This window comes from Dreissena polymorpha, chromosome 7 (assembly GCF_020536995.1).
Source record: "Dreissena polymorpha isolate Duluth1 chromosome 7, UMN_Dpol_1.0, whole genome shotgun sequence".
In the NCBI taxonomy this organism is placed as follows: domain Eukaryota; kingdom Metazoa; phylum Mollusca; class Bivalvia; order Myida; family Dreissenidae; genus Dreissena; species Dreissena polymorpha.
In genome coordinates this window covers 39,669,105-39,695,184 of record NC_068361.1, presented here as the reverse complement: position 1 = coordinate 39,695,184, position 26,080 = coordinate 39,669,105, and the positions used below count along the sequence as shown (strand labels likewise).

The 26,080-nt window shown below is 33.0% G+C and overlaps 1 protein-coding gene across 3 annotated transcripts in view; it reads right to left on the bottom strand.

Annotated features, from left to right (window-relative positions):
- Positions 1 to 26,080, bottom strand: part of LOC127838883 (E3 ubiquitin-protein ligase XIAP-like) — a 52,686-nt gene extending 26,606 nt beyond the window's left edge. Inside the window, exons 1-6 of one of the 3 annotated variants that reach the window (XM_052366927.1) lie at positions 25,910 to 26,080; positions 25,559 to 25,630; positions 24,907 to 24,978; positions 23,138 to 23,256; positions 22,306 to 22,427; positions 21,571 to 21,625 (exon numbers count right to left, since the gene is read on the bottom strand). In XM_052366927.1, the coding sequence (XP_052222887.1) occupies positions 21,571 to 21,625; positions 22,306 to 22,427; positions 23,138 to 23,256; positions 24,907 to 24,948 (338 nt within the window). In that variant the 5' untranslated portion in view covers positions 24,949 to 24,978; positions 25,559 to 25,630; positions 25,910 to 26,080. Of the gene's footprint in view, positions 1 to 21,570; positions 21,626 to 22,305; positions 23,644 to 24,906; positions 24,979 to 25,558; positions 25,631 to 25,909 lie in introns of all 3 variants that reach the window. The other 2 variants (XM_052366926.1, XM_052366928.1) reach the window with 2 other exon arrangements.

The window sequence follows — 26,080 nt, the reverse complement described above, 5'->3', positions numbered from 1 at the left end:
CCGAATATGGTGTTCCCCATTTAACGGACCTCGCAAACCAAATAATGTTTCTTTAAAAAAATCTATGGCGTTAAAAAGTGAACGTGCAACGTCGCGGAAAATATTATACTTGACGACGTCATACAATGATGCGACTTTAAACAATTTAAGATTTAAAATTAAATCACATTAATGATTTTAACAATTAGTTTTGATAATATAAATGCCATTTAACAGAAAATTGACATAAATGTGAACATAATTAATTTTTACAACATAGCCGACAACAACCGATTTAGTGTTAAAATTCCCCGGTATGTTTTAGTAAATTTACCGTACCCAGGGTTTGGGCCTTACTAACTGTATTATTATTATATCTCACCGACTACCTTTACCTTGTTGTGTTTATCAACCTGAAATTTATGTAAATTCCGGCTTTCTTTACTTTTATTTTTCATTCATTTGATTACACAATTGTTGACGTATCTCGTGGAAAATTATTTGAATCTTTGGATTTTAATGACGACAAGCTGGAAGTGTCAATTTATTTAAAAAACGAATCTAAGATGTATGTACATGTAAGTATTGTGTGTTTGTCATGCATAATTAAGTGTTTTCCAGAAAAAATTGAGTAGCCAGTTATATGGCCGGCAACTATGCAGTAAAACGAAAGCATTTGTGACATTTACTTGATATATTTGGGAAAAGTAGCCGGCATCAAGAGTAAATGTAACCGGCAAAATCACTGGCTGCCGGTATTTAAGTTAAGAGAACACTGATAATAGTAAACTAAATCTCTACGACAGGATTACAGCTTTGTAAAATAGTTTTTTGGGTGATAATGGTTAGCAATTCATACAAATGTTATTAAAAAATATTGTGGTTTAAAATTCATTTTGAGAATGGGATGGAAGAACAGAAAATGAAAGGGTATACAGGGATGAAAATTAGTGGTTTCCCGTGAGCCCGGGGCAAGTAGTTTTGGCCTGGACAACTCAATTTCCAAAGTTGATAGTCCGGCCGGGCAACTTGTTTTTTTTTTAAAGCTTAAAACAATTCAGTGCAATAAAAATTGAATAACAATTGACCACCATGGATCAATACTAGTTAAATAACATTCATTATTAAGGAATAGGAAATGATTAAATTCAGACTCATAATAAAACATCATTCATTGAGAAGTGCAATGTCAGCAAATTTATTTAATTATCTATTATTTTATTAAAAGAAAGTATAATATACACATGTACATAATTCTGGGCTGGTTATTCTTTATCTGGGCAACCAACATACTAAAGATGGTTGTCAGTGCGGGCAACCAATAGTAATAAGTTAGTTTTAATCAATGAAATATCTTTGTAACTTTATTGTTATAAGCATTGCATTAAAGTTGTGATTTAGGTAAGCTTGTTGTTTATAGTAAATTTACTTTTTAGCTCGACTATTATATATGAAATATATATAGAGGAGCTATCCTACTCAACCCGGCATCGGCATAAGCGTGCAAATGTTAAAGTTTGCGTACCATCCCAAATATTTCCTATGTCCCTTGACATATTGCTTCCATATTTTGCATACGTGTTAACCAACATGACCCCAACCTAAAAACAAGAGCAGACAACTGTATCACTTGCATTTTGTAAGAATTATGACCCTTTTTCCACGTAGAATATGCATATTATTTATAAATCTACAGTGTTCGAAATTTGCACTAGCCCGGGGCTAGTTGATCTCGTTTTGGGCTACTGAATTTCCATGGGTACTAGCCCGATTGGGCTATTGATTTTTCAAACTTTTGAAATAAAAAATGCTCAAAAATATTATTTTCATCCATCGCTTGAACCATATCTTGCGTTTATTTAGCGTCGTATCGCGTTTCCTCACCCTTCCGATTATGTTGACATGACGAGAGTTTGAATGACAAATTTTTTTTTGATACTGTGCGAATAAAATGCGGATCTACCCAGGTTGTTCAATTTGCTGTACTTTCAGCAAACCATACAAGTCTACAAATGTTTTTAATGTCCCCCATCTTGGATTTGTAATGATCTATTAACAAATCAACGCATTGAACTATCATATTTTAATAGAATATGTCAACCAAATTATATATTGATTGCGTAGTTGCTTGGTTACTTTTTACTGGTTTTCAGTTTAGGCAGTTTAACGATATGCATATTTTATTTCACGTGCAAAGACTTATATTGATATGTTTTTGGACAGTTGTTTCCGGATACGGTATTATCTGTCGATTTTAATTTATTTTCGACTTTCTTGATAAAAAAATATCTAGAATGATGAATACACATGCAATTTTACGGATGGTCTGGTTGATATTTTTTTACATTGTACTCACCAGAATTGGACCTAGAAAGACTATAAAAAAGAACAATAAGCTAGGGGGAGGAGACACTGCCCTCTATTCGCTTTATCATACGGCCTCAGACTTTAGGCTTAATGTTTCGGATTTCTAATTTGGGACAATTGACATCTAAAATTATTTACAGATTGGATAAAAAAAACTTTGCTTCTTGACTGCATGTTAGGTATTGATTGACGAATATCGTCATACATAAATATTATAATCGTATTGTGTCATTGAAATATTATAATAACATTTCCTGCTAATTGGGATCAACTGTTAGTTGCAATCCTCATCATTACACCCTACCTGCAATAAAAACTATCCAGAACCGTCAAAAATATAAACTTATTTTAAAAACTTGTGATAAACAGTTCGGGCTAGTAAACTTTGGTTCGGGATAGTGAAAAAATCCATCTGGTAGCCCGAACGGGCTAGTGGTTTAAAAAGTGAAATTCGCACACTGACTTTATGTTAAATTGTGCGTAACACCCCAAATATTTCCTATATCCCTTGATATATTGCTTTCATATCTTGAATAATGTTAACGTGCATATTTTTATTAACGTCTTGTTATTGTAGTGTACATATTTTTCGGATTTCGGACAGTTCATTCATCGAGTATTATTGTTGTGGTTTTGTGAGTACTCTTCATGTAAAATACTGCTGTTTAGATGTTAAGTTTTAGTCGTATATCAGGATTCAATACCTATACCTTAGTGAAAATGGCATCGGAAGAACATTTGTTCATTGCATTAGATAGAATTAAACATTATTATTATCTTTCTATCTTATTGTTTATTGCAGTTTCAGTAATATTCTGTCTATAAATGATTTCAACATGATGTAATTATAAATCATGGCAGGCTAGGAAATGTGTATATATGAAGCAAAAATTAAAAATAGACAGTTCATTTTTTTCCCATTTACATGTATGTATATTTATCTATGTCAGGGCTCGACATTAACTTTTGAAGCCACTTGTCCAGTCGGACAAGTAGACCATAATTTCACTTGTCCTGACCAAAAAGCAACTTGTCCTGACCATTATATCTTTATTCTGCTCATTACTTTGCAAAATAATGAAATAATACAAAATGCTCAAATCATAAAGACTTGAATCGTTCAAATTACATGTTATTACATTTGTACTTGAATCGTTCATATTACATGTAAACATAATTGCAGGCAATTTTAATACAAAAAGAACTGACTTGAATAACAGGAAAACTCAAGATAATTGATTTTTAAACATTATACAAAGCCATAATACCTGACAAAAACTTGTTTGTTGACAACATCAAACAGAAAATGTTAAAAGTGATGTATATGTACAGTACTTAACTGATATTTAAAAAAACAAAATCATTCTATACATAGGGAGGACGTCACTACGTTAATTGTCTGTAAGATCGATGTGTACCGGTGTCGTAAAATGCATATTCTTTACACGGGAGAATATTCTAGTTATCTTGGCAAAGAAAAAAATGTTAAGGGTTGCTTCCCTTGTGAACAGTTCAGTGTAGTACATGTATCACATGGAACTATCGGAATATCTCGGGCTTCGACGATTAAACGTATACAAAATATTCTCGGAAAAATTGAGTGATATCTCCACAGAAATAATAGCTTTAAAGGCATTTTTTCTAAGTTATACAATTATAATGACCACTTGTCCTGTCGGACTAGCAAATTTCTTTATTTACTTGTCCGGACTAACAATTTGGTTGTCCCGGACAGTCGGACTACCTTTAATGTCGAGCCCTGTATGTAGACATCTTTTGTGGTAAACAGTTATGCAACATGTCGGAAAACGCCCAGGACAAATATATCGACATAATGATTTTTTCACTTATGTGGGTGTATGTTGGCTCCACTTCACACGATACAGTCATTGTAGTTTAATTGAAAAATGCATCTTACAATGTGAGATGAGTTCTGGGTTCAAGCCCCAGCAGTGGCCTATCAAGTGTGAAATACGGAGCCATTATCATTAAATATACACAGTTCTTTCTTTAAACAATACAATTAAATATAAGGAATAATGTTAAAGGGGCATTGCTGCTTAGCTATTTTTGACATTGAATAACAGGGTTTATATACACCTCAAGGATAAATGCTTCTAAATTTGTAAAAAAACAAACCAGTCGAAGAGTGCAGAATATTAAACATTTGCAACTTTCTGATGTCTAAAATGTCTTAAATGCCACTTTAAGTTGTTGTTTTTTTTGTACAAAATGACCCATTTTGTGCTGTCCATTATCGGTTAATGTTTTACGCTGTCAGGTCCAGAAGCGCTCATTCTGTAGCTTGTTTGGACCATAATCTATAATGCGACCAAGTTTCAGCAGATTCGGCCCAGTGGTTCTGATTTTATACCCTGTGCCTATTGAGTATAAGTACTATTACTCACTGATTTATGCATTATGAGCTCGGCTGTTTTCGGAAAAAAACCTCAGGTTTTGTCATAGCCAGCTCATTGTGTCATGTCGTGTCTTTTCGCCATCCGGCGTCTGCCATGCTAAAACCTTAACATGAACCCATTGTACCCACAATTTTTTTTCGTACCCATTTGTTTGTACCCAAATATTTTTCGTACCCAAATGTTTTTCGTACCCAAATGTTTTTTGTACCCATTTTTTTCGTACCAAATTTTTTTCGTACCCAATTTTCTTTTTTCGTACCCCAATTTTTTTTCGTACCCAATTTTTATTTATCGTACCCAAATTGTTTTCGTACCCACATGTTTTCGTACCCAATTTTTTTTTGTACCCACTTTTTTCGTAACCACTTTTTTTGTACCCAAATTTTTTTGTACCCAATTTTTTTCCGTACCCAAATTTTTTTCGTACCCATTTTTTTTCTACCCAATTTTTTTTCGTACCCAAATTTTTTCGTACCCAATCTTTTTATTGCCATTTTTCTTCGTACCAAAATTTTTTTCGTACCCAACTGTTTTTGTACCCAAATTTTTTTATTCGTACCCATTTATTTTTTTCGTACCAAATTTTTTTGGTCGAAATAATCGGCTTTCAATTTGATTTGATCTTCCCACTCATTCCATCCCGCGAAACCCTTAAGGTGTCGCAACTCTGGTATGAAAAAAATGTCGGTGAACATTATTCCGGTGTTAATTTTTGAAAATATTGAGGGATTCGTTAATTATGGATCTAAAACGGAACATTAATCCGCAAAAAAAAACACGGGGCATATTGCATATTAGATCGGACACATGAAATTATTTCGAAAGAAAGCAATAAGAGTTTCAATTCTACATGAGTAAGTCTCGCTGTGCACGATTACGCTCTTACTGCTCGTATATATTTGACTCTTGGCAAATACCTAGTGTTTTATTTTGCTTAATCTAAATTGTGTCATGCATCTATATGTACTTAAAGCAGCATGACCAACAGCTCTTTCATATGTGAAAGAGATTGACACGAAATACCTACCCATCTATAATAAAGTTTATATGTGCACTTCAATATTATAGTTTTATAGCATTTTATGTGGTGCAATATAAAAGTACTCTAGTAAATTTGAAATTATGTAATCGATTTCCTCTCAACATACATGCAAAGTTCCAGATAACTTTTTCAGCAAAATCTTGGTTTACACTCTATAATAATCCAGCCTTAAAGTCTACTATTAATTCTTATTTTTCAGGTAAATATAATTTTTGGCACATCCGCATTAAGGTTTATAGTCTAAGAAGAGTTCATGACAATTGCCGGGTTACAGCAGACTTTTTGCGATAAAAGGACCAGATAATGGAAAACGTTCGGCTTTTCGACTGTTGTAAAGATGGTCTGTTATTCATAATAACGTTAAAGTGCTGTTGATTTCATAATTGTAATGAGGGCCTAGACGAGTGGGAACTCATTGATAAAATGTTTACATTATATGCATTGATATTGAGTTTTACGCATGATCACAAATTTTGAATTCTTATTTTATTTTTCCAATGTGTAACCGTACGCACAGAATTTAAGTCTACTTTTTTACTAAATTTAATTCAATTTTTTACGACTTTAAGCGTCTTATCTGGAGCTCTGCATACATGCATTAGTAGCATATATTGAAATATATCCATAGACTTTCTTTGGTTATTGAAGGTAAATTACTGTACAAAAATTATGGTTAGTCATTAACCAAAAAAAAGTTAAGTCTACAAACACGCGGTTAATTTCGGTTCAGTAGCAAATATCTTACAAAGGTGCGCAACTTCTCCTATAACATAAAATTTCCGTTATACGCCGTAAATTTCCGTAGTCCTCCGTAGCATTTCGGAATGACTGTCAATTGACATCATTGTATCATGCATGATAGTATGTTGCTTTGTGCTTGGGTGAAACTCACATATTACCATCGCGTTATTTTATTAAACGCATTAATATTTGATTCCATTCTGCACTGCGCCTATTGCACAAGTCTCTCTGCACAAACCAACATACACATATGCAGCATGCAATTAACGAACAAGAATGTTGCATCTGTACACATGCATGATACCATTAAGCAGAATGTAAATAGACATTGGACATCAGGCAAGATGTAAGTTTCATCAAGCATGAAAAGGTGTCTACATACTAATTGAAAGTACCATCAAGAATCATGACACAGTCACAAAGAAGGATGTAATTTTTACCTAAATACCCTTCCATATTTGTCGGCACTGTGTGTTTGCTTAATTTCACTGAAGAACGTCTACTGGTAAATCTTACAAAAAAAGTGATAAATAAGACTGAGTAGCAATTTTTTCGGCGTTGCTGTTTAACGTCAAATTTGGCCTTTCAACGAACTTCTTAAAAGCCCATTGAATTTTAATGAAGAAGTTTCCCGCTTGTAGGTCCGAATGAATTAAATCAAATTTTGCAATTGGCAATTTAATAGAAATCCCCATAAAACATTGCACATAGCTTTCTGAAATAAACAGGCCACATTGAACGCATTCACGATATCCAACAGCTCTCTTTGCAAAGACCTATCTAGTGTTTCTTGGCCGTGTAAGATCTATAATTAGAACATCGTCACCTAAACATCTACTAATAGAAGAGCATATTTTGGGGAAACAAATTCAATAAGAGTATAAAACGTCCACGATCACTAATGTGTAGTTTGTTAAAGATATCACGGCAGTAAAAACATAGCACTTTAAAGAGACCACAATCTGGTACATTTGGTCAATTGTTGCGTCCGTGGCGGACAATATATTTTTAAAAAGAAAGCGTACAAAAAAGCAAACACAAAGTTCTTCGTAAGCTTGTTTTAATCTTAAAAACACATAATCGACAGTCATTCCAGTCAAATACAATACTAACAGTCAGCACTCTAGAGATCAAAATTGCGGATATAAATATTTAATTCAGGGATATCAAGTGTATCAAGTTCGAATTCCGGAAAAAATAGCCGGTAGTCTGGGGCATTAGGTCCCTTACAGGGATAAAAGGTAAATCCCCGCCCGAGCCGTAGCTAATTGATTTATTGTAGTCTTTCTAGTTGCAATTTCTGGTGAGTACAATGCGGAATATTACGGATATTTGCAACATGTCGAAGATTTTCGGAAAGAAGCGAAGAGGTTTTCGTCAGTTAATATTCATGTCCGTGCCGGCCGCTAACTTATCAGAATCAATAAAAAAGAACCTGGAAAAATCGGCACCGATCGCAAATTTCCGGAATTCCGATAAAGCTTCAACATTATTTGTTCTCAAATGATCTCGTACTCGAACGAATCTGTCCCTACGCCTCCAACTCCCTTTAAATCTCATCGGACGTACATTGATCTCAAAATCTGTCCTTGACGACTCAAATCATATTTCCTGAATAGTTTGGCCTATTGACGTCCCTGTAATTATAACAATGGTCTTTTGGATAAACAACGCTAAGTTGTTGCAATATAATAACCGTTTAAAATAGTTACCGGTTTTCATTTAATAAAATGATTAAGTCATATTCGAGATTTCAGCGATTGCCAATATTTTGCTTTTGTTTCTCATAAGCATATGGTGCTTGGTATCTGCTATTGACTCCTATGTAGATTGCAAATATTACATAACCCTTACAGCGGCCGAGCGCAGATATCTGCACTTGGCCGCTAAAAAGAAAAATCTTTGCGCATTAATTTAATTCAAATCTCATTATCATTATCAAAATCATCATCATCGTCGTCGTCGTCACTACTACCACCACCATCATCATCATCATCATCTTCTTCTTCTTCTTCTTCCTCCTCCTCATCATCATCATCATTAACAACAACAGCAACACCAACTTAACATCATCATCAAACAACAATAAACATCGGTAGCATACAATGTGCTTCATCAACCATACATAATTATATGCGTTAAAACACCATAATAGAACAGCATGAATGAAGATGTCTATTACTCTTTTATATTTCCTATACCAATATTTTTTTTCGTAAATTTAAGGACTAGTTGAAATCTTCTATAAAAGCCCCCCCCCCCCCCCCCAAATAAAAAAAATAAAAATAAAAAATAATAACCCTAGCAAACAACAATAAACATAGGTTAGTAAGTATACACTGTGCTTTAGCAACCATGCATTATGAATGTTTATGACTTCGGACCGTTGTGATCAAATTAAAAAAAGCAAGATGGTATGTATGCGGCACACAACACATAGATAATTATAGTTTTATACCTTAAACGTAGTTCATCAAAATAAAGATAAGTTATTATCTATGTAATACTTAAATTAGGTTTATAACGTATGCATATTTGTCTAAAACTTGTGAAATGTGATTCGTAAGCCGACGACAACATTATCATTCGGACCCTTCTCCCCACCTAACAATCGAGATTAAACACCTGTGGAGATCCCGATCTTATCAATGAATAAACCGGTTCAATGATGTCAAGTCAAATAAAACATACTATTACTATCCAAATAAATATCTATCAAAAAATGTAAATTGATATACCTACTTAACTAAAACTAAACGATTAGCAAGAAAAATATATAAAGAAGAAGCAGGCAAAGTAGACAAATTAATTGTAACATATGTTTTCTCAGTCTCCCACTGTTGAACAATATAAATAGTATTTATCGCCACCCCAAAAGGGATCTTTATCACACGTTTGGCTCAACTAATATATAATTGTGACAGGACAAACTGTCAACAAATACCTTGTTAATGTTTTATACATAACTCCAATCAAAGGTTAACTTCCAAGGAAACTGCGGCATGTTAAAACTGTTGATTATGACAAAATGTTGTTTAGTACAAATCAGTACAATAGCGTCTGTTATGTGGCCTATACTAATCCAGTTAAATAAAACTTTAATCGCAGAAAAGTTTAGATTCTTTACACCTTTAAGAAAATATATATAACAGTATATATATAACAGTTCTTTCCTGTTTTAACAAAATGATACATTTAAAAATAAATTATGAAGCATCGCTAGCAATAGTAGAAAGAGAAGTAGAAGGAGAATTATTATCTCTAGTAGCAGTAGCAGCAGCAGCAGTAGCAGCAGCAGCAGCAGTAGCAGTAGCAGTAGCAGAATCAGTAGCAGTAGCAGTAGCAGTAGCAGTAGCACTAGCAGTAGCAGTAGAAGTAGCAGTAGAAGTAGCAGTAGAAGTAGCAGTAGCAGTAGCCGTATCAGTAGCCGTATCAGTAGCAGTAACAGTAGCAGTAGCAACAGCAGCAGAAGCAGCAGAAGCAGCAGTAGCAGTAGCACTATCAGTAGCAGCAGCAGCGGCAGTGGCAGCGGCAGTGGCAGTAGCAGTGGCAGTAGCAGTAGCAGTAGCAGTAGCACTAGCAGTAGCAGCAGCAGCAGCAGCACTGGCAGCGGCAGTGGCAGCGGCAGTGGCAGCGGCAGCGGCAGTGGCAGCGGCAGTGGCAGTGGCAGCGGCAGCGGCAGCAGTAGCAGTAGCAGTAAGAGTAGCCGAAGCAGTAGCAGTAGCGGCTTTTTGCTTTTTTGTTTTAGAAGTGTTTGTCGTATAAGAAGAACGCAAGGAAGACAAATTAATTGTAACATGTGTTATCTTAGTCTCCGTTGTAGTAGTATTTGTTGTATCTACACAGCCATTTTTCAGTCACCTGAGAGACATGTTTTTATAAGAGATTTAATTGTGGACCAATACATCGTGTATTAATATCAGTGTACCCACTGGGACACCACATGGGGCGAGGATTAACAGATAAACTAGGCCTTCAATTAATTATGCGCCTAGAGGCAAACAATACTATAACTTACTGATAATTTTAGGATTGGGATGTGTTTGTATCTTATTTGAAATTAGCTAGCTTAATTCAAAAACTAATTATAGCCTCAATATTATCACAATAACATATTTATTGTGCAATATATAATCATATCACCATCACAATATGCCAGAGCGTTAGTATTTATTGTGCATACATATCCTACAGCAAAATTTACAAAACTTATTACAAACCAACCACTCAAGCTTTAATTAAGATTGATTTCAATTTATATTATGACATACATTAAAGATCACTGTCAATTAATTAAAAAATAGCTTGATGCTTCGTACTCAGCGATTTAAATAAAAGAAACGTTGCGTACACATTAATTGGGGTTAATAAAAAAAGTCTGCAATTAAAATAATCAAATTTAAATAATACTAGATTTAGTTTCAAATTGTCGCTCAAAAAATGTATCAGTTATATCAGTTACAAGGGAATCGATTTGTTTAATCTCCGCAATCCAATAATAATTATGGTGTTTGTATGACAAATTAATAGCTATTCGTCATTGAATGTATGATACTCATAAAAATATTGAAACAATAACCACAACAACAACAACATATGTGATTATGTATATATCTTCTTCAGATACTCTGTGTCATACTTTCAAAATTATCCTCATAAGATTCATAATAATAAAATAAACACTATTGCAATCTTAGTAAAAACCATCTTAGCCGTTATGCTAATGATTTTATGTTCAGTATGCGTGTACATTTCAATATTATATAACAACAAGTGTACACAAATACCTATGTTTAATAAATATTAAAAACATGAGAACCAATGAAGGTATTGCATTTTAATAGACTAGTTTTACCGTGTGTGTACATTCATATAAAATCATTTGAAAATCACACTTGAGATAATGTCTTTAGGTTTTGCTATTTCTAATCGATTTAAACACCATAAAACCACCGTATTTTCTCTTACATTCTAAATTTTCTTACATTTCCTTTTTAAGCCAAAATATTTATGTTTTCATGATTCTAAATTTTCGGACATACGGATTTTCGTACAGTCAGCTAAACAGCGCTATTTTATCAGATTTTGGCCCTGTTTTTGCTTATCTGATGACCCTTCGGTCATGTATTTTTACAACCGGATTAAAGTAATAAAACAGAATCATGCCTAAGGGCAATCGACCATTACATTTGCGTACTTGGGTAAATTACCTTGTAAACCTCTAATAAGCAATGGTTCCGTCCAACAGCGTTTGAAATGATATCGTATTAAGAAAGCCAAACGTTTATTGTTTTTACTTTTGATATGTTATTTCAGTTGATTGCAAAGCTGTTAAGTTGTATTTTTAAAGTAAAGAACGAAGGGAACAACACAATAAAATTATGTACACTGATGTATTATTTCTACTTCAATTAAATAATTGACAAACAAACATAACACACTTGTCTCTATATATTTTTCGTATTTAAATTTTCCAACACGAAAAACAATATCTTTAAGTGAACGGAAACTTATAATTATTACGGCATATAGTAAAAGCAGAGTTGTCTGAACCATAAATAAAATAAAAAATAAAAAATGACACAGCTTATTTTTCCCTCAAGTGTTAATGATAATATGGATAAACAATTAAAAATACATAAAGTCAATTGTGTTGATTACTCGTTATTGAAATATTGCAATGCCAATTATAAGACATCTGATTAATAACAAAATGTATGGTGGAATACCTAATCTGGAAATACAAACTAATGATACTATTAATGCAACAACAACAATCACATCTTTTCAAGCGCAATCAGAAAACTGCTACAGCTTTGTATTAACAAACATAAATATGTTTGTGCTTATAGATTTAGATAAACTTCAAATCTTTAAGCGTGCTATGAATTGAATATAATTTATATTTAAAAGTTTCGCTACTCTGTTGATAACTAGCAACAGCAAAAAGGAAGATACCATTTTTTATCATCTAATTTTATTTATATTTCATTGTTTATTTGTTTATGATCACAAGGGTTGTTTGGATAACAGAGTGTGTCTAGATATACCGGTACCCTTAAAAATATTTTTATGAATTGCAATGAAGCGTAGAAATTAAACAGGCCCTAATACAGACACCATTTTTATCGGAATGCGATTATAGTTTCAATAGCAACTCGTAACGCTTTTTGGATTGAATGTGTAATGAATACTTTTAGCGACAAATTGACTTGGTCAAATACTGCATCTTAAACGGATAAATAAAATTGAAACCATTTATTTTCAATATTATCAACATTATTATTTAGTTCTTAATACATTAAGCAGCAAACTCTATTAATCAAAAAGATTTGATATAACATCCGAATTCACTGCAAAAATGAGCTGAGCGATAGGTTTTACGGTTGTTGAAATTGTTCATGATGAGAATGACGATGACGACGATGATGACGATGACGACGACGAGGAGGAGAACAACGACGATAACAATGACGATGATGATGATGACACTGATGATGATGATCACGACGATGGCGACCATAACGATGTTGTTGGTGATAGTGACGATAATGCTGCTGCTGTTGCTGATGACGATGCTGCTGCTGATGATGCGGTGGAGGCGGAGGAGCAGGACGAGGATGAGGACGAGGGCGACGACGACGAAGACGATGATGATGATGATGATGATGATGATGATGATGATGATGATGACGATGATGATGACGATGATGATGACGATGATGATGACGATGATGATGACGATGATGATGATGATGATGATGATGATGTTGATGATGATGATGATGATGATGATGATGATGATGATGATGATGATGATGATGATGATGATGATGATGATGATGATGATGATGATGATGATGATGATGATGATGATGATGATGATGATGATGATAATGATGATGATGATGATAATGATGAGATGATGACTATGTTGATGATGATAACGATGAAAACGATGATGTTGATGAAAATAACGATACTGTAAGTAGTAAATTAACTCATTAATTGTTATTATAATACACAAGCACATGCTAATGGATCTGTATCCGCAAGGCGGTCAAATGAAAACTCGCTTGGTATAAATATGAAAAATTGAATCAAAATATCATAATGCGGAGTGTTAAAATGTGTTCAAATCTAGCGAAATTGTTGCAGTACTTTTCTACCGAAACCAATGCTTAGTCCAGTTATTTTAAAAATAATTTCAAAATACCACGATAAACGTCAATTGGCTAACAAATACATTTGTAAGTTTTACCTCACTCAAAAACAGTATTTATTGAAGACAGGGCGTCAACAATGTCCGAGTTTCTTCAACGTAGCTTAAGTACCTAAAGTACCTTTCCGTTTGATTTATCGCAGGATCCTGGGTCCGCACTCACAGTCTTTTAAAGTGTCTGCATTAAAAAAAGATAATAATTGTTGTTTGTAATAATCTTTGACAGCTCATCAAAACATGTAAATCCTCAATTCGGAGAGTTTCAGTATGATTTCATTTATTTAAAAAATAAAGACGGTAAACATATTTTATACGCACATATATAAGTAGCTATACGCCATATAACATAGGACATAATGTATATTATAAATCAAAGCGCTGAAGGCACTGAAGTTGTTCGCTGTTGTCGTCCTTGATTAGCTTGTTCGCATTGCATATGCTTATCATTGTGCACAGGCTAATCTTATTTGACGTGCATTAAGCCTCGTTTTCCATGAAAGCAGCCAATATGTGCATATTTTAATGATAAACACTAGACTGGCCAATGGCGTTTACAAGCTGGTATATACATTCACTGCTAGAGCAGAATCATTTGTCGTCTGCTGCAGACAGGCAGTGGTAATCGTTCCTAGCAGAGTGAGTTGTGGTTCTTGCCGTACTTAAGTCTTCTTAGCACCTACTGATTTGCATTTATTACCCATTCTCTTGAAACGCCGACTAATAAAGTGCGATAAACCGCCTTTAAGCACTTGGCACATTAACAAATAAGAACATTCCACACCTAACCGAGAACCGACGTCTTTAATCGCGAAACTATTACCAGAAATTGAATACCGCCAGAAACAACAATGAGCTCACTTCGATTAAATATAAATACTCTATATTCATTGCGTCCTTAGCAATCAAACATATCAACCGAAAATACCAGCGAATACAGTATTATATATGACATCGGTCTTATATATCGCCTCAGACATGCGAGAGCGCCACGATGAGTGAAGAGTGTGTGTATGAGAGTTTGTTTACAGGTCCTACTGGCCTCTTCACGAGATTTGTGTAGCCCGACCTGAATGATAAATGAAATGGATGTAGTAACACTTATATGAACACGATATATCCGTACCAATAGCCATGTGAGCACATACTAATAATAATTAATTTTTTAATCGCCATTAGCTTGAAAATAAACGTAAATAGATACAACAAAGACCAATTCGGAGACTTTAAATTTTTTTAATTACCTCCCCTGCAATAGAAAATATATATGGAGACTCGCATTCTTTGGAATATCAAAATCTCAATATATCTTTCTTCGAAATTTTTTTCTGGTAAAAATCATCTTAAATTTAGCTGTATATTCGTATGTAATTAATTAAACAAGAGTTATAAAAAGGCATCGCAAAAAATATCGCGTTTTACTTGAATAAGTTACCTCCCTTAAGCCTATCGGAATATCAAAAATACGTATATAAACAAAACGCGTTCCTTGCATAAGTGATAATAAAGCGCGTGCCCGTGCCACTCGTCCTCCAAATACTTACTAAATATAGCGCAACGTATCTACAATCATTGCGACTAACTCAAACCTCAGTAAATAAGTAACCAGGATAAATATACGTTTAGGTAATTAAGATATAAAACATACATATACAAATTTACATGTTCCCTGTCTGCCGAACCCGATCCATGGACTATAGCCACTAGAGGTTCCTATGTACCTATGTAGCCGGATTGCGCCCTCAGAGCGCCCAACACCGACACAGATCACGCTACTCTCCGGTCAAACACAATACTACATATGACTGCTGCCTTTGTCACCATATTATCAGAATCATTAACGTGCAAAATGGAAACTTTCAACTGTCTTTTCACTTCATACATAAGCCATTGCCGATCTTCAATGATCGCTTATTTCCGAGAGATGCATTTTATTTTTTTCAAACTTCGAATTTTGATATATGTTTAACTTATTCATTTAGATTACATTATTTTCACTATAAATATTGACTTTGATCCAATTATCATCTAAAAATACGATTTCGCGATTTCTTCAAAGATCGAGCGAGCCTTTTTACCTGTTTACTTATATATATCTAATTTAAAGTTACACAGATGTGAAGTTGTTGTGGCCGAGTGGGTTAGGCGATGAATTAGAAATCTTTTGGGATTTTCCCGCGCAGGTTCGATTCCTGCCGACATCGCATACTTTTTGCGACGCGTTTTATTTCTTTTCTAACGTAATTTGATTTAATATAGCACATAAGCTATGTTTATTGTTAAATATGTTGAAAATTGTATGCACATCCTTCCATTTTAAAAAATAAAACAACGTTATGGCTAAATTGATTAATTTACTGCTGAAAATACGAATGATGCATGTTGCATTTTTATTTTTATTTAAAAAAGTAAACGGTAAATTTGTCTATTTTTTTGTATTTTTGCTGTATATAGTGTTTCTATAAAAACTTAGTTTAAAATATAACTTAAATGATACTATTTTGAATTTTATGACACTTTGTTTTTAACCGACCCAATTTTTACCTGGCTGAAATCACTTACATTTCATGGCGCTATTCCATAGATTAAAATTTGTAAAAAATAAATGTCTGTAAAAGAATACTTATTTCATCTTGTTTAAACTTTAAACACCTTTACTGCATCTGTACACACCAACTGCATGCCCATATTTGGAAATTTGAATGAATTATGGAACTTTTATATACCCCACGGGTGAAAATAAACTGGACAAAAGCCGAGCGTGAGGGTGGTTTTGAAAAAATCGGTTTATTTTTTTTTAAGCATGGAAAGCCTACCTACAAATTTGCATGTAGTTTATTGAAATGATGCTGATTCGGAAAATAATTAATTAAATTATATTTGGATATGTGCCCATAAGAGGTGCGCAAGCTTAAAAAGGTAGAATTACCGAAATTCCCGTTCTTACACGTTGTAGCATGGATCGGGTATTGAACACGATACACGTGTGTATTAGCACCCTACTGTAGTCCCGGCGGGGTTATCAACTGCACCAATACACCGGTAAGCAACCAGGGGAATATCATATGAAAAAAGAACTATCATGCATGTTTGATTTGTTAAAGTGTGTCACAAAATTTCCCTAACTGCCGATGTCGGCTATAATTTCGGTATAAACATGCAAAGAAATTAACATATATATAATGTTATTGCCGATATGTTATTGGACATTTTGTATGTCAAATGTTCATTATTTGTATTAAAATTAAGACGATTGTATTGAACACGATACACGTGTGTATTAGCACCCTACTGTAGTCCCGGCGGGGTTATCAACTGCACCAATACACCGGTAAGCAACCAGGGGAATATCATATGAAAAAAGAACTATCATGCATGTTTGATGTGTTAAAGTGTGTCACAAAATTTCCCTAACTGCCGATGTCGGCTATAATTTCGGTATAAACATGCAAAGAAATTAACATATATATAATGTTATTGCCGGTATGTTATTGGACATTTTGTATGTCAAATGTTCATTATTTGTATTAAAATTAAGACGATGCTTATTTGCCAGAAAGCGTTTATTTCAAATTCAAAACAAGCAATAATCATACATAATACCAAAATATAAAACTAACAAAATGACAACACTCTCGCTTAACGCAACGTTCAGAAGCACGCGCACTTAACAATATTATTGCAACTAATGCAAGATGTAATTAATATGTGACTACATGTACTTGCTATACAACCAGTATCATGCGAAAATTGATCATATTTAATTGTGGTTCCCTCTTTGAATTAATGTGGCCTGTCGACTTTTAGAATAATGTGTCAGTAAGAAATGTATTGCTTGCTCTACAACCAGCATCATGCAAAAATGGATCTTATTTAATTGTAAATCCCTCTTTGAACTAAAGTTGTCAGTCGACTTTTAGAATAATGTCTCAGTAATAAATGTTTTTCTTCAGTTTCACATGTTTTTCTAAGAAAATTTAGTGAAAGATGCAAATGTGTCTTATTTATTTTTTTCTGTGTCTTCAATGTATCTTATTTATATGTGACTGCGTGCTTATTTTTTTTTTCAAGAAATGAAAGATGCAAATGTGTCTTATTTTAATTTTATCCATGTCTTAAATGTCGCTTATTTATATAAGATAAAATGATATACTGCCAGTGTCATGCAAAAAAGGATCTAATTTCTTAATATCCACATTCACGCTTTGTTCTTTATTAGCACCGTCTTTAATTAGGCTCTATTTAAAGTACAGATTACTGTGAACTTAATAATTGTGCAACGGTGATGTTGATCCATTATCGTTGTTAATTTAAAATGTAGACAACAAGTTAGCAATTAATGAAATCAGTTATTTTGGAAGTAAATCTAATTTTTTCTGTACAGTAGCCAGGTGGATGTGTATTGAGCGGATAAGATAGGGATCACCACAACAAGTTTTTAATACACAGTATAGACTTCCCCTATTATTGTATTTGTTATTTTCCTGATTGGAATAAATAAAGTGTTAAAGATCATTTCATGTGAAAAGCAGGATTTTTGACATAATTTCAATCGTTTTGCTTTTATACACAATTTCATGGAACAATGAATATATTGGCGCGATGGAACACAATTTATAAATCAAGCTGACAGTATAGTATCAGTTTTTAATTATGTGTAATTTAATTCGCATCTCTCCCTTAACTCGTTCAATGACACGTGAACTTATATCAATTATAAAACATCACGTGCATCATTAAATTTTTTTTTTAATTATGAAAACATATTATATGTTCTACATGGTTTTGTTTAGTTTTTTTTTCTCAACCAGAGAGACATTATAAAACATTGTTATATATAAAGCGCTTTACTTTTCTACATTACATAAAGATATATCGATTTTTTTGTTAAGTGTACGTGCTTGACATATTTATAAAAAGGCAGTGTTTATTTTTGTAATAAAATCGAAAATTGACATTTAATTTGATGCAATCTACATTGTTTAGCGGCCAAGCGCAGTATTCCGCTCTCGGCGGCCGATGGTGTATTGCAATATATACAATGAAAAGCTGGGTTTCTGACATAATTTCAATCTTTTTGTTGACGCGGAAGTGCTTTTTGGTGGCCAAAAATACTATTGTTCCCTTTATTTAAACCTAAATCAGTATTTTTTTACACTTGAAGGTTTGTACAGCGGGGATTCCGGTACCGGCGCGGGTTTATGTGCTTGTTAAGAATTACCGAAATCCCCGCTAAGAGGCAACATATGCTGATTTATGCTTTGATTAAACATTGATAACTAAATTGCAAAAGTGTATAGCATATTGTAAATAAGGTAGTACGATATCATTTGTTTCATCAGATTTGTTTGGAAAATACTTTCTGAAGACTTATTATTACTATGTCATGTTATATTTACATATAATTTTGTGTAACCAATGTTTTAAATGTACATTTTACCTTTTTTACATTCGTTTACACATTTTTCACATTAATAAACTATTTAATAATGGAAACAATATTCTGATAAGAGTGTTTAAATGATTAACACTAATATGATTGTGTACAAATCAACATTAATGCAAAGCCAAAACCCAAACATAATGACATATAGACCCTTTAAGGCGTAATATGGGGGATTGGCGTAAACATGGGTGATTTCGGCTCTGGGCGTACGAATGTAGCAGTACCGAAATCCCCGCTAATTATTTTCCAAAAGAAGTAACCGAATGGGAGATAATACATGTCACTGGTTGCTAATGAAAAAAAAACCACTATAATAATTTTGTTGACACTTGAAGGTTTGCACAGCAGGATTTCGGTACCGGCGCGCGTTTAAGTTCTAGTGTAGAATTACCGAAATCCCCACTGAGAGGCAACTTAATGCTGTCAAGAGTGCTTAATAATTAAAATTAATATCATTTTTTTGCACCTTAACATTCATGTGAAGTCAAAAACCATTCATACCGATGACCTATTGACCCTTTAAGACGTAAATATGGGGATTTCGGTACTAGGCGGGCGAATGTAGAATTACCGAAATCCCCTTTTCATCATCGCACATTAGTGTAACATAAATTTTAACACAATATATGTACGGAAACTCATATGATTCGCGTAATGTGAAAATGATTATTATGCTATAATTCGACCACGAAACTTGACGTGACTTAATACCGGACATTATGGAATGGAGCTACGCTGGCCGTATTTGACATAAGACCCATTTTCGCATATTATCTTATCAATGCTTATATGAATTTGATTGCTATAATCTAATGCGTATTCGACACGGAATTATTGTCAAGGTTTTTCATTTTGTCAATATTTATCATAGCAGGGGACATTGCTGACATCAATATGGATACTGTTTTCATTTTCTGTCGAAAAATGATATGACTTATTATCAAGATTATTTTATAGTACGGTAGCGTTCTCTAAACAAGTGAGATTTATTTGTACTGGTAAATTGCTCTTATACTCACCATTCGGACTCGACGATCGGCTCGAATAAAAATGTTAGTCGCTTAAAAGTACAAATTCATCATATTGAGCACGATTATTATTATTATTATTATTATTATTATTATTATTATTATTATTATAATTATTATTATTATTATTATTATATGGCTTTTAGAAACTTATACCTTAAAAAAAATCCAATTGGAAAAAAAAATCCCATGGGAAAAAAAAATCCCATGGGACAAAAAAATCCCATGGGACAAAAAATCCCATGGGATTTTTTATTTTTTTCAAACACGATTTAACGCGTTGAAATCGCGAGAAATGCTCATCATTTGTTAAAAGGTAGTGTTTCTGAAGGTTACATGAATAAATCTTTAAAAATCAGAAAAAAAATCCCATGGGATTTTTTTTTCCCATAAAAAAATGGGATTTTTTTTCTATCAAAGTAAATTGAACGAAAATAAGCACAAATGCTTTAACAATGCTTAAAATCGATAACTAAGCACAAACGAACGTGTTTTATGTTTTTGAAAATCCCATGGGATTTTTTCTCCCATAAAAAAAGCTGGAGACAAATCCCATGGGAGAAACCAAAATTCCCATGGGATAATGAAAAATCCCATGGGAAAATACAAAAATCCCATGGGAACCCCAACTTTGCAAATAAAGTTCATAGTGAAGAAAACGCATTTAACAAGCAAAAATAACCAATTATTAATCACAAGTTAGACTTTTATCTTATACTTTATCACAAATAAGCAAACCTTCAAGAAAAAGGGTACTTAAGTTTGCGAAATTTCGGTTTCGCAAAGTTTTTCCGGTGGCCGTTTACAACGTGCACGTTTCGGTTAACAGTGTTACCAGTGTGGATAAAAAACAAACATTTTAAATATCATCTCGTTATACGGTAACGTGAGTGACCAGTCTGTCAAAGCACTATTAACACATACGATACTTATCAAGCTTGTAATGATCTTGACGATATTTATTGTTTTTGAATTTACGATTTCAACATCACACGAGTCGTTATATAAAGAGATATACGTTGATACCTTGCGCAACCTACCACTTAACAGAGTCTAACACGGCTAAAGAACAGTACAGAATGAGAGAATCTCTTCTACTTATATAACTGTGTGTATTATAAAAGTAGTCTCACTCATAATTAATTATAGGACGAAAGTGTGCTGCGTAAAGTATGATTATACCTTATATAAACTGGAGCACAATACTATCAACTGACATATTCGCATTCATCATGCTTTACAGAATCAAGAGGACATCAATGGCTTATCAGTTCCACAACTATTTAGAAGGAAACGTTTTTATGCAAATATTAAAAAAGGAATTGTACCGGGTACGCTTGCCAACATCAGACGACTCCAGAATGTCAGTGTTCATCTCGATAACTAAATTAGATAATAAAAAAAACTGAAGAAAAAACAGGTATCACCAGCAAAAACTAGTATTTTGAATTGTGTACGTTTTTCCAAAACTTATATTTTATGGTGAATGGTAACCTTTATGATTTGACAATTTACCGACGATGATTTATGTACACCTATTTTAATTAAAGTTGTGTTCATGTTTTGTATCTATACAAGTTTGAAATTAAAATGTATTGATTTTCATGAATGGTTGTCTGCTCAACATAACGTAATTATAGATATTATAAAAATAAATACAGTGTATTGTATCTAATTCTAAGCGGTTTAACGCTAGAATTTACTTTGACAAATGTACAACTAATAGATTCGTCTACACTACTAAAGGACATGGTTTCACACAAAACAAAACACAAAGGATGCGCACCAATCATAATCATGTATATATCCGATGCATGTTATGGATCGGTCGAAAAATGTTCTTTGCACGTACTCAAAACCATTTTAAATTCAGTAACACAAACAGCTTTTTCTTAACCGGAATCATATGTATCTGATTAACTTGTACATGCACTTAAGAAGGTATCAGGGTAGCGATTATTAAAAATGCAAATTGCAAATCAGTTACAAATTAATGTTGTGGAAAACAAATAATCCTAAAAATTAATTAAATACACGTATTAAACATAACTGCCGATTAATACCTTTGCTATTTGCTGTTAGTGGTCCAGGATTTGGCTCTAAGCCCGATATAAGTAACTGTATTTGAATGACGCTCAGAGGTAAAATCTGCGCAATACCGTATACAATCCCCGCCATGGTTACTCTGTAAAGAGGTCATTTTTATTTAAAGAGGGTAATCGATAATCATGTAACCAAGACAATCAATATTTAAACAATGTACCTAATTCGAAGAAACACGCTAGAATTACTTATTCTATAGCCTTAGTTTATGAACTGAAACATAAATTAAAATTCACACTGTGCACATTCATAAGAAATTCGGATATTCGTAATCAAAATATAATTATGTATTATTATAAAATTTATTATTTTCCGAGATATTCAGAAATATTAATATCAACTGATTTCATTTTATTTGATGCTTTCCGGTGGTTTATAGGGGAATTATCAGTGAATCTAAACTGATTATTCACTGTTTCAAAAAGGCAAAATTAACAGTGAAAATTATCGATTATGTGCACTGTAATATTGTGAAATAACCTTGTTTTCAAGACGTTACGACGTCAGTATTTCAGCACAAATACAAATATAATCATTTATAAGCATAATATAAAAAGAAAATTTGTTGGATTTCGTGTAATATCTTTTTAAATTCACTCGTGATCATAGAAAAATATTTTTTCTATGATCATCAGTGAATTAAAATCGATGTTCCTCCAAAATCAACAAATATACTCTAATTATTTTGAGATATATATTTCAAGTTAACTTCTCTAAATGTTAAGCTCGAAACCTGACCGCCACTTTTAACATTCACGTATTTGAAAAGCTCATATTGAACTTAATGCTCACATAAACCTGAGGTCATTTTGCGACCAAAGATCACCATGAAATACTTGCTCACGCCCTTTCACAGCAACCGGACCTGTGTAGCCCACCGTACGGAAATATCCAATTCTACAGCGATACGTCTAAACAATCTAAACACATTTTACTCTGCAATAAACACGGTTAATTGATGTATTATTGCATGAATCACCTTCTTTACTAATTACTTCTGAGAACATTTGCTTAGCACTTAGCGTTAACTGTAATGTTTGTTATGTAATAAAATCGTCAATTTTTAATGACATTATACTTTGTGTCATAACTGTGTACATTCTAAAAACAGGTATATATTTATCAGTATGTATTATGCCACTGTCATGACAAACAACAATCTCATATATTTACTTACATACGAAGTTATTAGGACACTGAACGATAACACTAATTGACTCCGCCAACTTTCTGTAATATCAGGTTACTTTCCGATATAAAACACTAATCTCGCCCCACATTGGAATTTTCATGCTCCTCTGCAATGTTAATGATCGTAAGTCACGCCAACTTGGAAGTATGTTTTGCAGGAATGTCGTTGCACAATTTAACAAAAATCTATCTGGGTCAGAGTTATAATGAATCGTTCATGAATGAGAGACATTGTGATTTCAACAGTTTTTACGATAAAAAAGCAATTAGTTCAAACAATTGACATACGATAAATAATTCGAGCGTTTGAGGAAACGTCATTAAAAAAAACACGTTAAGACAATTTTAAGTAAAACAGTGTTCTGTAAACAATATATAACGTTTAAATGTTAATGCCTAAATTAACAGTCTAAGCTTTAAATGAACAATACACAATAATCAATGGGGTAATTAAAGTGGCAATCATTTTTTAGCTGTGATTGTCTTTGTGTTGAAACCAGAGCAATATATCTTTTTTAAACTGCAGAGTTGTGTTTACAATGTTGCAGCCAACCTTTCAATACATCTACGTCATAGCATGTGAATTCGTCATGTGACAGAGATTTCCTCATTGCTTAACGATGCAATTATTCTGTTCTAATTGATCAATATAATGATATTTAACTCCGTGTTTGTATCTAAACATAAATACAAACCCACATCACAAACGCGACATAAATTCAAAACGAAACTCATGAATATTTACTTTCCCATATAATATTCCAAACTTTCTCAAAAGTAATCGCCATAATTTACCCTTTTTTTATACATGAACGTCATGGAAATACCCACTTGTTAAGAATCCCACTGATTGCCATAATTTAAAATCCGTGTCATATAATACTTAATGATTTTGTTAAGTGTTTTGTTTACATATCACACATTTGAACCCAGCTGTTCATGAAGACTGCAGTCTGTTTGCTGGCTTTAATTAATAAAAATATGACGTACTTTTATTTGTATCATACTTTATCTCATGAGAAGTAACCTTTTTCTCGCTTCAATTTTCTGTTTATTTATTAAATATGTGCATTGTTTTGTTTTATGATTTTATCTAGACCTATTCCGTATGTGTAATGTTCAATATACATCGATGCACGTTAACGTCAAAAGACTGTCTTTTTTAAATATTTTACAGTTCTTAAATCGCTCAATATTTTCGGAAATTAATTTTAGTTGTTTCAAACCTTTATATTTTGTTAAGTGCAAGTTGTGTGTGTGTTTTTTTAGCAACACATTTTGCGCACAGTACTTTGTATAATAATCAGAATAACAGTTTGGTATCCAACTCGGATGAATATTGGCAGGTTAGCCTCGACAAGTTCGCCTACCTTTCTAGATATCATCCTCGTCCGATATAATTCTGTGATCATACGACCGTAACCATGTATTCTCTATTTAAACTACAAAAACAAAACATATTGTATCAAGTGGTTAGCTGACATGCTCGGGTTTTAGATTAAACGATACACAATGAATCAAAGCTTGGTTACTTTGTATATCAGGTAAGTGTCGAAAACATGCTCCTTTATTGCTCGGCATGAAACCGCGAACCACTTGCTATGACTCGTGGCTTAGGTTATCTGTACCTTGGTAAATAAACATGTATTCACATCTTACCTATTATTCTACATCAAGTATTTGTTGTTTTTTCACATTTGAATGAACGAACATTGCGAGTATCATACTTAATATATGTAAATACTTAATTGTCATGAACTTTTGTTCATGAGATAAATGTTTAAAAACATCGATAATGAAGTAGTAATGATTTTCAAAAGAACATTAGCATACAGTCTAGTAAGAACATAACAGGCAAGCATGAATATATCCCACTGCGTGGGAACCATAGTGCGTTAGAATTCTAAGAGCCGACAAAACAATAATGTTGTTCTCCGCATGCATGCAGACTTTGCATTTCAAACGTTATTAAAGGTAAAATGGAATATATTTATGTCAAATTTGGTTAAAGGAAATACATACAATATGCCAACTCTGGATGATAAACATAGGACCTCTGAGTCGAAACACTGACGCACGCACGTCTCTGTAAATCTGAAATATACGCATGCACTAAGAGTGTGTGTGAATCTAATGCAATATGTAATGCTTCCAGAGAAAACGAAGAGCGTATGATCTAATTGTCAGTCATTATTCAATTGAAAGGTATACTAGATTAATCAATTTTAGATGGTCAATCAAAACGCATAATTTTCAATATATGTGTCAATTCGTAGTAATATTTGAATTATGCATATACAGTTGACATCTTTATTCAGAAATATTTGGTAAAATCAATAATAAAAATAACTACAAATCGAAAGAAGTTAGTACCCTTGTTAACGTTTAGTATATACATAACGAATCCACACATATATTCCATCATTATTTTCCATTAATGTTTAGTGTTCTTAATCAATTCATGTTTACTAATTAATAACAAAATGTACAAGGTATTAAATCGATAAAAAAATGTATTAACGTCAAATTAAATTATTGAATAGA